The sequence below is a fragment of the Gymnodraco acuticeps genome, unplaced genomic scaffold, assembly GCF_902827175.1.
Source record: "Gymnodraco acuticeps unplaced genomic scaffold, fGymAcu1.1, whole genome shotgun sequence".
NCBI lineage: Eukaryota > Metazoa > Chordata > Actinopteri > Perciformes > Bathydraconidae > Gymnodraco > Gymnodraco acuticeps.
Genome location: NW_022991123.1, coordinates 1,062,609 through 1,079,070, shown reverse-complemented (window position 1 = coordinate 1,079,070; position 16,462 = coordinate 1,062,609). Strand labels below are relative to the sequence as shown.

The window sequence follows — 16,462 nt, the reverse complement described above, 5'->3', positions numbered from 1 at the left end:
GGTGCCACCGTCAGTTTGTCATCCGGATATCACCCTCAGTCAAATGGACAGTCGGAGTGTCTGAATCAGGAACTGGAGACTACGCTACGCTGTCTCGTCTCCCAGAACCAGACCACCTGGAGTGACCACCTCACATGGGTCGAGTTTGCCCACAATACTCTTCCTACCAGAGGTCGCGTTAACCGAATATTTTCCGTCTATGACGGATTTTTTTTAACAATGACGGAAAAATCTGGAAGCAGTCCGTCATTTTGACGGATTAGAACAAACTCGGAACAGCGCCAAAGTTTCCCCGCAGCAAGGCTCCGGTGTTATGCATGCCTGCCAAAAAGGAAATGATACCGTTTCTAAACCCAACTTTGCCGTACAAATCATTGAAATGTCTGAGTTTTGGCTTTACGCTGTGCGCACCCCCGCGAGGTGCAGTGGGCATGCATAACACGGCGCTAACAGTTCACGAGCGTGCGCCCCGCCCCCCGTTGACAGTTCACGACCGTGTTCTCCCCCCCCACACCCCCGTTGACAGTTCACGACCGTGCTCTCCCCCCCCACCCCCACACCCCCGTTGACAGTTCACGACCGTGCTCTCTCTCCCTCTTGGCTGGGTAGAGCCTATTTGGTCTGAATAAGCCCATAGCTCCCCCCTGCAGGTGCCAGCGCAAGTGGCTATACACTGCGCACTATGTTTCCCAGGTCCCTAAGGAGCATGGGGAGAACGTAAGTGCATCATGTCCCCCACACTCACACACGCTTACCTCGTGTAGAATGTGCATGGACTGTAGTGGGGAAGGCTTCCAGCCCTGTAGGCTTACTGCGCACCACGTTTCCCAGGTTCCTATGGAGCATGGGACAACGTAAGTGCATTATGTCCCTGGGGGTCAGATACAGCTTACTGACCCACAGCCCTCCTCCTTTCACCACTCCTGTGTTGCCCCAGCAAGCACCGACGATGAAAAAGGAGCCAGACATGTCTAAGAGATACTTACCTTATGAACGGGCCTGGCGTAGACCAAGACACCGCCGTGCATAGGTGGACGCCTAAAGCCGTCTAGCTGTATAACCCTCGACCTGGAAGAACTCCTTAGGTTCTTGGGAACAGAGGAGGGGTTCGGTCTGAGTGTCGCCCTGCTACGGTCACCACGAACCAGAAGGCATCCAGGGTGCACCGATAGAGCGGTCAGTTTGCATATACTTTCTTGGCAGAATTCAAAGCAAGCAGCAAAGCTGTTTCTTTTTGCTTCTCTCTCTCTCTCAATTATAGCACCTACAGGGAGGAGAGCTCCAGAGGCTCAAACAGTTCTGTAACCAAAGCCTCGAGCACCAATGGCAGTTCCCATTGCGGGGTGGAGACATGCACCACTGGGCGCTGTCTCCTGATCCCCTGCAAAAAACGCTTCATAAGCGGTTGGCTAAAGACTGGTCTGCCGCCAAATCCCGCATGACAGGACGAGGTGGCTGCTGCATACACCTTGACTGTGGCATGAGCAAGCCTCTTGTCTACCAGTATCTATAGCTAGGATATAATAGAGCCCAACTTGCTAGAAAGCCAAAACACAGGAAGTATTTGCCTTTTGTACGTCTTTTATACATGAGAATATGTGTCCCCGGTGTGTCAGGGAACTCACCAAGTGTCAGAAAACACAACCCTCTCTCTTTTCCTCCATACCCAAATCTCTAAAAATGGGGCTGCAACGGATCTGATACAGACTGATACAGATTTGAAAGTTCTCTGACGTCAGGAACGAGGAGCTCCGCCTATATGGGCAACTCTCCACCTATCAGGGGAATGTGGGGTTGGGCCACGGCCGGCCATTGCTGCTTGAAAGCTCTGGAGATGCTGTAGTACATATGCCAGGCCTGTAAGTGGTGCTGTAGTCTGCCACAAAAGCAGCGAAGAAGAAGACTTCCCGCGTATGGTTGGCATGGTTGTCCTTCTGTTTATTCTCTCCTTTTCTCCCTCCCCGAGGCAAGCGTTTGCTCCTGCTGCTGTTATTCAATGCAATCCCTCCCTCGCTGTAATTCTCTCCGATTAGTCCACCAGCAGATGACAAACACCCACCTCTCCGCCTCTTCCAAGGAACGAGGGGACCGTGCAGCAGAATGTCAGTTAGATTTTTTTCCGCCGGTCAACATGTCCGTTAAAGTTTAAATCTTCCGGACAAAATTAGAAAAGTGCCGGTCAAAGGTCTTCTTTGTTATTTATTGAGCTGTAAAACAAATGAATAATGACTCTATATAATCATATAAGAATAAAACACGGTGGACGGAGATCTCTTTTTCTCCCCCCCTCTGAGAGCCCAGCAGCTGATCTCAAAGCAGGCTCCCCTCTCCTGCAGGGGGGCGTGGTCAGCTGCATTTCATTTGCATTAAAGCTACGTGACAGAATCAGCCCCTGCAAAAACAGGGCTGGAAAGGTCAAATAGAGCGAAATGAGGCATGGCTAAAATGCAGGATCTGTTTGCTATTTTGAAAAAATATATATATTGATATACTTTATATAGGTATGGCCCTATAATATATTGTTCAAATATAGCATGATAGGTCCACTTTAACTAAGGTACTAAACAGTCAGACTCCTGCATTTTTCTTGCAAACCTTGTTGCTCTCTATACTATGTAACTTGACTTTTGTATTGACATGTGGGTTACAAATTGATTACGTGAGTTGCAATAAATAAAGTGCCTTATTTTGTAGGTATATTTCCCTACAGTGAATGAGAAAAGCCTGAACATTTCTTGCCTACTTGTTTTCTACCCCTTAAGGTGGCGGCAGAGTGGACTTCGAAGACTTTGTGGAACTGATGGGTCCTAAAATGCTCGCTGAGACAGCAGACATGATTGGAGTCAAGGAGCTGAGGGATGCCTTCAAAGAGGTCTGCCAGACAATTTGTAGCAAAAAGATCACCCCCTTTCACAAACTTTAACTTGTTTCAACTGTATTGCATGTATTTGTATGTGCTTTCAATGTTTCATACTCCTTTTTTTTATTTCCCAGTTTGACTCTGATGGTGATGGTCAGATCAGCCTCGGTGAGCTGAGGGAAGCCATGAAAAAGCTAATGGGGGAGCAGCTGAACCACCGCGAGATAGACGAGATCCTGCGAGATGTTGACCTCAATGGGGACGGAGAGGTGGACTTCGAAGGTATGTGATTTCAGAAAGAAAAATATAAAAGGGAAAACAATTGTTTTATGTGGTACTCACCAGTCACCACTCAGCTTGTTTTTCAATCAGGCTAATAAGATCAGATTTAGAATCAAGTTTATGGCCAAGTATGTTCACACATACAAGGAATTTGCTTTGGTATTCAGGCTAACTAAATACAGAAATGGAGTATTGAAGAAAGTATGTATTTAAAAGCCATACTCCCTTCCCTTCAACAATAACACTACACCTTTTTTTCCACAGAGTTTGTGCGAATGATGTCTCGCTGACTCTTCACCAAACCATTGCGCTACTGCACCAACATGGACCGGACTGCACACCGTTTAATTCTTCATGATGTACAATAATCTTATTGGTGTTTGTAGTTTTCCGTTAATTCAACATCTCTCAAGTATAAGAGAATCCATTTGATGTGTAACTGTTGTATGAATGTAATAATGTATAATTTATTTAACATGTACTAAGAGATTGTAAAGTGATAATTCAGCAGATGGTTACTCAAAGCTTCTCTTCAGAAGTGGATTTAAATTTGAATGTATTTGAACTGTGAATACCATACGAGCAACAATTTGGTTTGCAGTACATAACAGAAGTTACCTGATTTGTCAGTTTACACACAGTATTCTATCAATCAAGTTAAAATTAGAAGATAAGTTACTTTAGGTGTTCAGTTGGCCTGTTGAGATTTCCGAGGATGTTTTCTTTTTGTAATTTGGGTGAACTGGCCCTTTAAAATGCAGTTTACTATATAAACTGCGTGAATCTTAAGTATTTATTATCATTTACCACAAATGTACTATCTAAGCTCTTCCATTCATAAAATTGTGACTGTCATTACTGTTGAATATTGTAGTGTAGAAGGCAAAAGTGACATTGGGTTATTTATACACTTTTATTGCACAAACAGCCTCAAAAATACATAACAAAACTTTTATTCAGGACTTTTGATACGATACAACCTATATCTGCAAATAAATCTTGCAGATGTTGTATATTCAGTGTCAACTATCTTTTTGATACAAATTTGATAACAATAACAGGATTGTTCTTTTTGGTCTACACACCTGTCACAGGTCCTGTTTCTTTGTTCAGGCCAAAATGAATATACAGAATGTCACAAAGTAGTACTTGCTTATTTTCTGCAACTATATACATGTTTAATGTTTGTACAGTGTCAGATATTTTAAGAAATTCATTATACATTTTAATGCATTAACAATGAATAAGAGTGACAATAAATGAGTTTATATTGCTCAGTAATCTTTGATCTTCTCTCTTTTTTTTAAATAAAATTAAAACATGCTCCAGGGAAATAATTGGATTTTCCCTTTGCCATCTTTACCTGTCTCACAAACCTTTCCAGAATCTATCCACATTGCTGATAAATTGCATCAGATCACCTCTTCCCTGGCACTTTTTGAGGTCCCCTATGAGTCTCTTTTTCAAAGCATGTGCCGTCTCACTGTAGTCAACACTGAAAGGTGCCATAGGTGGAGTCCCGTTCCAAACCGGAGGCATGTACCAACTGAAAGTGTCTCGATCAAACTCCATCACATCTGAGCACTTAGTGATGTTGTCCTTCCTCATCTTAGTGTCCTTTCGGATCACTTAATTGAGCTGTTTCACCAACTCTTTACCTCTCTTCTTCCTCTCTACATCAGGACTTTCTGATATGTTGGTGTGCACAAAATGACAGAGTGGCTTCTTGCCCACATTCTTCAACCTCGTGAAAGCATGAAGCACCATTTCTAAGAGATCTTTCTCTTTTGAATTGTCACTGGAAACACTGACGATTGTGGCGTCACTAAGTGCTACAGCGAGGCTGGCTACTTCTATGTCACGTTCATGGCTGTGATCATCTTGGACAATCTGATGTGGTTTCAGTCCCTCTGTGTCAATTATCATGATGCAGTCGCACTCCAGTTTCCTCCTGACGTGTTTGTTGACATTGATCAGGTGGATGAACGCCCCTCTGGTGCATGTGCCTTTGCTGACTGCAAACCTGACCCCAAACATGGTGTTTAGCAGAGTCGATTTTCCTGCGTTCTCAGCTCCGATGATTGTGATGACTTTCAGCTTACTTTTGGAATGCATAGACTTGTGAAGCTCCCTTAGCACCTCAGTGATCCATTTCAACGGAATGTTTGCAACATCTCCATCAACGAGCTCAAGAGGGAAACCATCTAGCAGCATCTGAGCACAGAGTTCAGGAAGTTGTTCCAAGGTCTTTCTTTGACTGCTGAATTCTGGCAGGTGGTTCGCACATTGGAACAGCTGGTCACACTCTCGGAAAAAGTGCTCAAGGCGTAAAGAACGAGCTGATATTTTCTGATCAATCTCTGCAATCTTTTCTGTGTCTTCAGGACATTTTTCCCTTAGCTCTTTATATTTATCTTTCAGATCCGACAGTTCATTTCGGGACAGATTGTCCAAATCCATTTCCAGCCATTTGAGGAAATAGTAGCGTTACACTTCTGAGGCCACCCCGTGAAAGAATCTAAGCATTGCAGCTTTTATCTCTAATCTTTGCTGGTGAGTTTTAAGATATTTTTCTGTTATTTTTAAAGACTTGCGGTAGTCCTCAATGTTTTCATTGCCAGCGTTTCGCAGTCTCCAGTACTCAGTTTCGAGCAATGAAAGCTCTTTCCAGATGTGTCCCTGGGAAGGTAGTTGTTTTTCTTTGAACTTAGAGGGGTCAGCGATGTGTTGGATGATGTTATCTGCATTCTTCCTAACACCCTGGCATTCATCAATGTCCTCATCAACCAATATATCACAGCGGCGAGCTGTGTCTGCCAAATTTGCCAGCGACACTTTGACTGGGCAGTTTCCAAGCATCTTAGGGACTGATTCCTGGAGGGCCTTTACCAGTTCTGACTCTGTATTTTTCCTCTGGCTCACAGTAGTTGTCTTTAAACTAGGTGTGATTGCCATCGTTTTGAGTGTGAAGCTTTTCCCCTGTATGCTGCTTATCAAAAGCAACCTGGCTTCCACAACCATCCGTTCCAAATGCTTGAAGTAATCAATTTCTGACTCATCACAGAAGATGTACACAGCTGCAGAGGTCTGGCAGAGGAATGAGAACTGCTTGTCGAAGTCCCTGATGTCTCCTCTGAGGTTGGCGACGGCCAGCGGCTCAGTGAATTTGTCTGTGTTCTTTTTCCCACACGGGAGGTACCAGGTCATTTCAACTAGCCCCTCAGAAATCTTCCTGGGTACATCACCACCCTCCATGTTACGATTATAAAATATATCATAACACTCCTTAGTGTTGCTGAGCAGTTTGTTCAGCACCTGAGATTTGGACAGGCTCGTCCTCCCCAGCCTGACGAACGACAGCAGAGGAATATCAGTGAGCACAAGTCTTTCTTCACAGCTTAAGTTTCTGAATGCCAGTTTGGAGGGGCTGAAGGTCCGAACTATTTCGCGCATAGCCCACAGCATCATGGTGATTTCTCTTGTGTCATGGTTGGGCATGAGGAGCGGGACCGCAAACTGGCACAGTGCCATTTTCACAACCATGTGTTGCTGAAGAAAGCCGTCGGAACAGAGAAACAACGCAGTTATCAGGTCCAACGGATTGATGGTGTTTTGCTTGTCTGTATCAACATCTTTGGACGCACATTTAACACTTCGAGCATTTGCATTTAACATCATGAGTTTCCTCAAAAAAGCCTCAGGATATGACTTTGGGCTTTCAAGTTTGCTCTCTGATGTATCACTTTGATTGATCTCAAGAACAGTGCTTAGTGTGAGCTTGTCATCATAATAGTCTTCAAGGCCCATCTTTGACAGCACCTTCCTGAAACAGGCCTCTGTGGATCAACACGAAGAGATAGATGAATGAGGATGTCACAGTTTGCTCCATATCTATTAGTTAGAGGGGAATTCCATACAAACTTTGACTAATTATTTATTAAGATCAATTAGTCTCAGAACTTATCCATGGATCGAGCAATTTATTCTAATTCAAAATGTGTTTTATTCTTAAACACCTTTTGTTTATTTTCCCCCACTCTCTCTCATATAATTCTCTTGCACTTATGAAAAGTTAGCATGTTAGTATGAACAGTGTGATTTTAAAATAAAAGCAGGGGATATAAGCCCTCACCTGTGAGTATCGTTGTAGAGACAGGCTCACTGCATCTGTCGATCAGCATTGTTGAGACTTCGATGGTGTATTCCGTCCCTGGCTCTAAATTAGAGATTGTCTTGAAGCACTCTTTTGTCTGTATCGCTAGTGGCTCTTTTCCATGACTTTTGAGGGCTATAATGAACTGATGCTTAATTCCCTCCATGTTTTCCCCTTTGGTCCATTTCAAGGTCACGGCGCTGGCCTCTGAATGTGTTTTGGTTAAGAGCCGAGGGGCTGGCACCGCTGTAACAGAGTAGTCATTTGAAAATACATTATTTTTCATGCACACACTCCAGTGTAAAGATATTTAATGGTTTGTCATCTCAAATGTTTACCTGTGTAAACAAAGTTCTCAACCCATTCACCTAAATTGCCATCATTGTCTGTGGCAACACTGAATATATACCGCTGTCCAAGCTCAAGGTCGTTTATTTCAAATTGATGAGCATCTTTGACGACAGAGTAACCTTCCAGCTCCCTTCTGTGGATCCACTCTCCTTTAGTCCACTTTACTCTGAAGATCTTGGGCCCCTTCAGTCCCTTTGGCACTCCCCAGCTCAGGATCACAGAGTCTGTTGTCACTGACTGGAACTCTATTTTACCAGGAGGGGGCACCACTGGCAATCATAAGAAAGCACAAGAAATCATTTGTGTGATTCATGTTACACCTTATATCCATAGGCAGCGTGTGAGGCTCAGGTTTGGGAAGGCTAAATAACTTTTTTTTACCTGACGCTGCCCGCCTCCGGCGTCTATAGAAAAGAGATCAACTCAGTGAAGGCACTGCCTGCTGACCAATCAGAGCTCAGTGTACGGAGTTTAAATCTATCAAGTCATTTTACAGGATACAGGAAATACAGTTTAAACTGCCGTATGCAGAGAAGACGCCGACGTGTCGCACTTATCATTCATATCACATCATCAATCAGATCATCGATCATATAATATCATAATATAGCCTATCATATATTTCCTTATCTGAGTCAGCTTCTCCAGCCGTATCTGGCCGTGCAACACTTACAGTGTCACATACTGTATGCAGACGTATTATTTTAAACAACACATTAAAGGTGGGGTAGGTAAGTTTCAGAAACCGGCTCGAGTGCAGTAAAATTTGAAAGTACACAGCCGAAAAGAATCCGCCCTTTGCTTCAGACTTCCTTACAGAGCACCTCCTCCAACACACATGAACGCGCACATGACGTCAGCAGACTGATGAAAGTGGCCGCCTGTTGCTGGCGAGTCATTGAAGTACTGCTGCAAAGCACGCCCAATGACGGCACGCCCAATGAGGGCACGAGATACATTTGTGCGTGCACGAGATGGAAGGCTGACGACCCGTCCGTAATAACAGACAAGGCGGCAATCCAATCCGTTTAGCCGGCCCGGAGAAACGGCTAAACGGAAAAAAGCTGTAAAAAGAATTACAGCTTCCACAGATGACATTTTCTTATGGATTTTTTGTCAAAGCACTTAAGATATTCATTGCTATCGGGATGTTAAGAGCATTCCATGGAATATAACAAAAAGTGTATCTCGACCCGGTTTCTGAAACGTACCTACCCCACCTTTAAGTTGATGAAACACTCAAATCAAATGTAATTAAAGTCAGATCCACTCGTGTTTTAGATGGGGCAGTGATATCATAAAACTGTTGTACGCTTTCAACACTTGGTAGTTTATTTATTTTTTAACCAGTTGTTCTGTATTCTCCTTGCAGGTGCAACTATGTGGCTTGTATCCTGGATTATATGTTTAAGTCATGGATGTTTAAAGCTCATATTTGTCTAATATTATTTTACTTTTCATTAATGAAGTATGATGTTGCGCTGTCAGTACACTTGTCCCTGTTTGTGATTGGTCAAATGTAGCTAACCCCGTCCCTTTCACGTGAACGCGCTCTCAGCTGGAGAGAGAAACCCTGGCTTGATTCACCGAGTTGATAACCAGCGTCGTAGGACCGCTTAGCGAGATCTCGTTTGTTAGGGTTAGTTAAGATAACTCGAGCATATCCAGGGTCTGTTAAACTGGCTTCGTAGTACAGTTTACTGGTGGCTGCATAGCAGCGCTAATGTCAAAGACACAAACATTATACATTATATTTTTATTTTACCAGGATGCAGTGACACAAATATTAGGGAAGGCTTAGCCTTCCCTAGCCTACAGTACCGCCGCCCCTGCTTATATACAAACATGATAAACTGTGAATTATTTTTAACTCACACAGGCTCCATCCTCTGCTAGACTCTATGGGAAATATTCTTCTCCCATCACACGCACGCATTCGGTCCCTGACATTTGCATAAACTTAGCCTGCCAGTCAGGACAAGCCATACCCATACATGAAGACCATCCAATATGGCAGCTTTGCCGCTTTCCTTTTACTCTTGATAGAGGATGGCGTCACCACTGCAAGAACCTTATCTCTGCGTCCCAGCCAAAAATCTGTGGGATAACTTTCTGAGGTTTGTAAAGCCTGCTTTTGTTTTGCCTTTGCTCCTCGACAAGTGTATCAAGGCGTCCTGGCTAAAAATACCATAAGATGAGAGCCCCGATTGCAGGGCTGTGGGATTTTTCTGAGGGGTCAGAGACATTTTATACTGACGCATCCCCCCTCAATGAGAGCCTCGCAGCCCGTATTCCTTCTGCATACAGCCTACCTTCGCTGCTGCATGACAGACACGCTGGAGTAATTGATCAATTAAATAGCGCTGGTCAGGATCAGTATAGTGGGTCCATGTTTTGAGGTGGGCATACATTTGTTGGGGCTCCACCCACTGTACCCATTAGAGCAGGGGTTCCCAACTTTTTTCCCAAGATCCCCCCCAAATGACTCCTGTTGGAAGTTGCACCCCCCCCCCACACACACACACACAAGGGGAGGGGGGGGGGGGCAACAGCGGTAATTAAAGTTTAAAAGTCTCAAAAATGTTACAACTACTGTCACAAACTGGATGAATGTGAAGTATGTTGTTAAAGGAGGACGAAAGCGTAATTAAGGAGCACTATTGGAGTGACTTTGATGGTTATTGGACTCAGCATTAATTTATTTGGATTCCCGCTGAATGAAGAAATTAAAGGACGGCGCGGAAGTGGAAACAATTCACAAAAATGTAAACTGTTTAAAACACATGCTCAAAGTAAGCCGGATTTTGCCGATGTGTTTATGTGGATTCAAAAGTCGTAAATAATCTACAAAATGGAGGAGACCGATATGATCGGAGCAACTGTGACAAATAATCCAACTGAAACCGGCATGGACAATGACTATGTTTGAAAAATGCGCTTATCCAGACAAGCCTGGTTTGGACACTTTATGGGCAGAAGAAACATTTATATTAAAGAAAGAATTATACATGTCTGTCTTTTTATGCCTTTAATACTAACTTGAATTTTTATTCAAATTAATTAATCAATTATTTTTTATATTTTATGGTAATGTAGAGACAAGACTTTTAGTGACAATCATGTATTGCCTTACAATTATATGTAAAAAAAAAAAAAAAAAAAAGTCTAAATATGATATTTGGCCTCAAATCATCTGAGGCCTGGCGCCTCCCCTGGTATCTTTGCCACCCCCCAAGGGGGGCGCGCCCCCCAGGTTGGGAACCACTGCATTAGAGGGTGGCGTCTGTGTGAGTTATAACTGGAATAAGGTTAAGTATTGTAACCAAAGTTCTATGTTTAGTAATAGTCAGTATTTTTTTTAAAGATGTGAACATTTTGGGTGGAAAATAACAAGATATAGAAATAATATCAAGAGCACAACATTTTATGGTTTATACCAGGCATCCTCAAACTACGGACTCCGGTCCGGATCCGGACCGAACCACCACTGTCTCCGGACTCTGAGCAAATTATACTTTTCATATGTATTATCTCTCTGTATTATATGTGAGACATCGCCACAACGCATTCGCAACGAGTCAAAATTCTCCGCTATGTCCACTGCAAACAGCGCTCTGCATGTCTGACTGTTCCACTGTGTTCCACCTGTGTGTGTCAATGCTTTGGTCCAATCACATTCAGCATCCAGTCAGCGTTTTTTTCCCCCAAACAATCTGCGAATCAGAGGCACAGTAGGCGGGTCTTCGCGGAATGCGGGTGGAAAAAATGTGTGTGTCTCTTTCAACCTGTCTAAGTCAGAGCGAGAATTAAAACAAAAAAAAATTCAGAGCGAGAGTTAACAGCTCATCTAGTTCCATCTGTACTGTAGCTTGTAGCCTAGTTTCACTTACCGGGGTGGCAACTGACACCCTAAAAATAGGCCTTGCCACCCCAGTTGGCAGCTTTGTTTTGAAAGAAAAGTTGTGGCTCATCGGACATTTATGAGAGAAAGTCTCTAATGTCCGAGTGCAAGTGAATGCAGCACAAGATGCACGTCATGCACGTCCCCCGGTCCTGGCGCGAGCGTGGACATACGATTGGCGGCGATTTCATTTTGAACTGGACGGCGCAAAACGAGAAGCATTCGGACCCAAGCACTGAAGGAATGAGGTGTTTGCGGTCTACACTGACAGAGAAGAGACTGTCAGTTTGGCTGTACTCAGCATTGAATCAAAACGCACTGAAGCTGTTGATCTTAATACGTTTGTGAGGCGTTTTGCTGAACAAAATGGTAATCGCCGCATTCAGCTGTAATAGACATGTCAACTTGATGCTCTGCTCACGGATGAGCATACACAACTATTAAGATGATGACCTTACGTGTGTAAATATATTTTTTTCTTTGAGGGGGTCTGCCCCCAAAAAACTGTTTTAAGTCCTGAGAAAGTCAAATCAGACGGTGTGTAAAACTACACTGCCCAGCCAAAAAAAAGTAACCACTTTGATTTAACTAGGCCAGTAGGTAAGGACTTTCCACTGGATAATAACTGCAGTATAAAAGAATGCATGACTGAAGTGATGGAGACCATGTTGAAGGCAAACAAAAAGAGGAAATAACAGGTCAAATCAAGCAAATCCCCCTCTCAGATTCCACAGCAACCAGAAGAACATAAATACTGGCTGGTGATTTGATTCATCAGCTTTGTGATGGAATAAAAAATGCACAGTGCATTTCCTTAGCTGTGGGTGAGTCCACTGACACCACTGACAATGCTCAGTTGCTGGTGTTTGTGAGTTTTTATGATGAGGCAAAGGGGGAGTTTGTTGAAGATGTGTTGGGCCTGACGAACCTCAGTGGACACACAAGGGGGAATACATTTATAAAGCAATAATGGGAATGCTGAATGAAAGAGGGTGCAGCTGTCTTTATTCATAACTGTGCAGCTCTTACACTGCGACTCTGAGGGGTCAAGCACAGACACAATAACAATGAAAACTGCTGCATACAGATTATTTTAGTTTTTGCAACCTCGTGTTAAGTATCTTGTTGCAATTATTTAAAAGTTTGAATGACCGTAATAAACGGACCTTTGTCTTATTGAAACATTTATTTTGGACCTTTAAGATTTGTATTTGAGTACCCCTGGTTTATACCATTGCCTTACCCTTTGTCAAACCTATCATAACATCTATCCACAACATTCAGCACAAAACTGTTTCGTTTTTTTCCAGGTGCAGTACATTTCAAAATAAAAATGTGTAAAAGACAAAGGTACTAGTGTTTACTTCTGTAGTATTTACTCACCTGTCTCAGATTGTGCAGAGTTGTGGCGTTCCTTACCACGAGATATCTGTAAAATAAAAGTGTTAATAAACAATTGCAACATTTCACGATTACAGGATATTTTTGCCTCATTTACACGTGTTATGTTCACCGTTGTATTCAAGCAGCAGATCTGCATCTGAGTACTCCTGTAGAAGCTATTCCCCTCGGCTTTGTCACACACATTGATGAGCTTTTGAGTCTGCATGACTTCAATGTGTTTCGGAGCCTGGAACTTGAGGTAGGATCTGGGATAGAATGAAAGAATGGCTTACTGTTAACTGCAAAACTCCCGCTTTGATTGGTAGGGGCTACCAAAAACCAAATTAAATTAAAGTTTCTAGTAGTTTCTTTTTGACACATTTAATCACATGATTTCAAATAATTTTTATTTTTAAATATGCCTTGCCATGTTAACTTGCAAATGACTAATAGTATAAATCAAAATGTCTTGTGACAGTTCTTTTGCCCTCCTCCTTCTTGTACGTGGAGTCAGCAGACACTCCTGACAATTCTTTTTTATGAAAGACAGACAGTAGACTCTTCCCCTCTCTCCCCTCTATCTCACCTCTCCACCCTACCCCCACTGGACCAGGACTTTAACACCCCCCCCCACACACACAAAATCCAGCACCAGTCACTTTTAGACTGCTATGGACATTTTTGCACTCACATTTTTGCACTCTCATTTGCACTATGTACACCATATTGTTTTATATATCCTGCTTACTTGAAGTAAACGGTTATTTTTGTGTTTTTTTTGTAATTATTGAGTGTTCTTATATTTTAATGTGTTATTGTATACCTCGGGACTGTACTGCACAAAAACCTTACTTGAGCAAAAGTACCTACTACATGAAGAGTTCATCAAAACGTGTGAAGCAAATATGAAGCTGTGAATTTATTTGTACTCAATCTTTGAAAGTTGGTTGGCCATACATGCACTTGGAACAAAGTTTAAGTGAAACTTTCAGGGCATTCTGTTTATCAAGATTCAGTGTAGTTAATATTAAGATGATCCAAGTACTCACTGAGACATTTCATCACTTTTTGAAAAGATTATGTTGTGCAGGTGGAAACTAGGGCTGGGAACATTAACATCTTAACCCCTGCAATTAATATGGAAACCTTAAAGCATAAAAAGCAAATTAAAGCAAATTAATGAAATTACTAATTTTGACCCCAACTTCCTCCCGCAATTCCAGTGCAGATTTTTACCATGAATAGCTTGGCAGTAAAATAGCAGAGAAAGTGGAGGAACTGACACAAGCTACATGTGTTGCATTGACTGGAGACCAATGGAAATCAGTAAGCAGCCATGACTAACCCGGCGTATCAGCAAAACTAATCCCTGGCAAATGCTTGGCTCTTGTTTGCTTTAGGTGCAGTGAAAACAAAGGAAAAGCATATAGCTAAAGCATGTGCTAGCTAGTTTCTTGAAGTTGTGCAGGAGTGGGAGGTAGTGGACAAACTCATAACTTTAGGAAGCTATAGTGCTCTCAATATGATAGCGGCAGCAAGAATACTATCATACGAGCATATGCCCTGTGTAGTGCACATTATACTAACGGTCATGACAGTGGGTTTGTCTATGCTTTAGTTGTGTGTCCGAATATTCAAAACTAAGCTGAGATGTTATCCAATTACAAAACACCAAAACTCAGTAATTACAGGCAATACATTCATTTAAATAATCGAGGCATATAATACGTATTTAAATTGTACTTTTCTTAAATGAAGAGGCAGGTCCATTGATGTCTCACAAACATGTAAAACCTTACTTGAGAAAAAGTACCTACTTTTCAGAGAAAGGTTTTTAGATCACAACATGTAAAGAGAGTTAGTGACCATAATTAATTTGAGGCAGTGAATTTATTTTTACTCACTCTTTGAAAGGTGGTTGGCCATCCATGGACCACTCAGAACACTCGCTCACAGATCTACTAGGCACTGATTGGTGTGTCTTCGATCTGAAATTCATTTGTGTTGTGTTTTAACAATAAAAGATAGCTTTCTACTTTCAACATGCATCCAGAAGACAGGTGTCCATGTCCCATGTGAAACGAAGAGTCAAAAGGTTACTACGTCACATTACTACACATGTAACATAATGACTATGCCTTGTTCTAATTTTAACCAAAACCCTGATAGTTTCCTAGACCTAACTGGACAATTCTGTTTCACCCTATTACTCTTTGAAAAGGAAAGAGGCATGTCCTCTGATAACTTTATTGTCATACCAACAGTAAAATTACTTTTACTTGTCATTAAGATGACCTAAGTACTTACTCTGATGTTACTTTTTGAAAAGACAATATTTTATAGAGAGAAAAACATACAGGCCTACTTAGGGAAATTAAACTGATAGACAGTTACCCCACTTGCAATTTGAGGCAATAACAAAACACTAAAACAGCCAATACAGGCATCACCAGACTCTTAATAAATTAGGTATAATTATAATAATTATATAATAATATAATTCCTTGTATCACAAAGAGTAAAAAGAAAAGTTTACTAGGGCAAAAGTACTTATGCCTATTTTGAGTCTTAAATACTTGCAAATGATTGTATGTAAAAAATAACCTTTTCTTGATGTGCATAAAGGTCAAACATATAGTACGGATTCTTACCTTGCTTCGTCTTTCTTTGAAGAAGCCATCACTTTTTTTTATCAACATTCAGCGTCAATTACATCTTCCACCTCTTTCCACATAAAATATTTATGACCATTCATCCATGTAATCTACAGTATGATAGTTAGTAATTAATGTTTGCGATATGCTACTGAATGATGACTTTATGAAGGAAATGTTCCACTGCCATACAAAACAAATCAAAGAAGAACTTTTGTCAGTGGGATTTTATTTTTGTGTTTGATGTAATACTAATTTTTTCCACCAGTGTGCAACACTACCCCATACTCTAAAGAGGACTAAATGCATCCATGGTTTTATTCAGGTGAGTTTTCTTCAAGATAAGGGCTTAGAGTGCATGACCACAATAAAACTCTCCCGGAAGAAAACGTTGAATGCTTTTGGATCCATTTAAAGCATGTTTTAGTGTTGCACCCTCGTGGTTAGAGTTAGTATCAAAACACCAAACAAACAAAAAATGTACCTACCAAAACCCTTTTTTGACAGATGAAATAAGTTGTTAAAAGAACAAGCAAGTACCTTAAAAAGATTATCATTTATTATCATTGCAAAAAAAACTAAAATTAGATACATAAAATGATTGACCAGAATGTTGTTCTCACTTACCTTTCCAGTCTTCCATACCGATAAATGATTGATTAAAATACCATATGTTTTTAAAATGCTGTTAGGTAGGTATACCAGACTTGGAAGAAGTGTTCAAGTATTCTTACTTTATCGAAAGTAGAAACAAGGCTGTGAAAGTGCCTTGTCACATAATATATCTTACAATAAAAACTACACTAGTAAAAATCAAAAATAATCAATAGAATATCCTTATCTCAGTTAGAGCACTCGTGTAAACGTTTATAGTGTTA

General features: G+C 41.6%; 1 protein-coding gene and 1 pseudogene across 2 annotated transcripts in view; one reads left to right on the top strand and one right to left on the bottom strand.

The window, feature by feature from the left end:
* cabp2a (calcium binding protein 2a) overlaps positions 1 to 4,324 on the top strand; it is a 39,334-nt gene extending 35,010 nt beyond the window's left edge. For both annotated transcript variants that reach the window (XM_034237086.1, XM_034237087.1), the window contains 3 exons: positions 2,763 to 2,872; positions 2,995 to 3,142; positions 3,407 to 4,324. In XM_034237086.1, coding sequence (XP_034092977.1) covers positions 2,763 to 2,872; positions 2,995 to 3,142; positions 3,407 to 3,432 — 284 coding nt within the window. In that variant the 3' untranslated portion in view covers positions 3,433 to 4,324. The remainder of the gene's footprint in view (positions 1 to 2,762; positions 2,873 to 2,994; positions 3,143 to 3,406) is intronic.
* Positions 4,325 to 4,510: 186 nt separating this feature from the next.
* LOC117560256 lies at positions 4,511 to 16,227 on the bottom strand (annotated as a pseudogene).
* Positions 16,228 to 16,462: the final 235 nt, after the last annotated feature.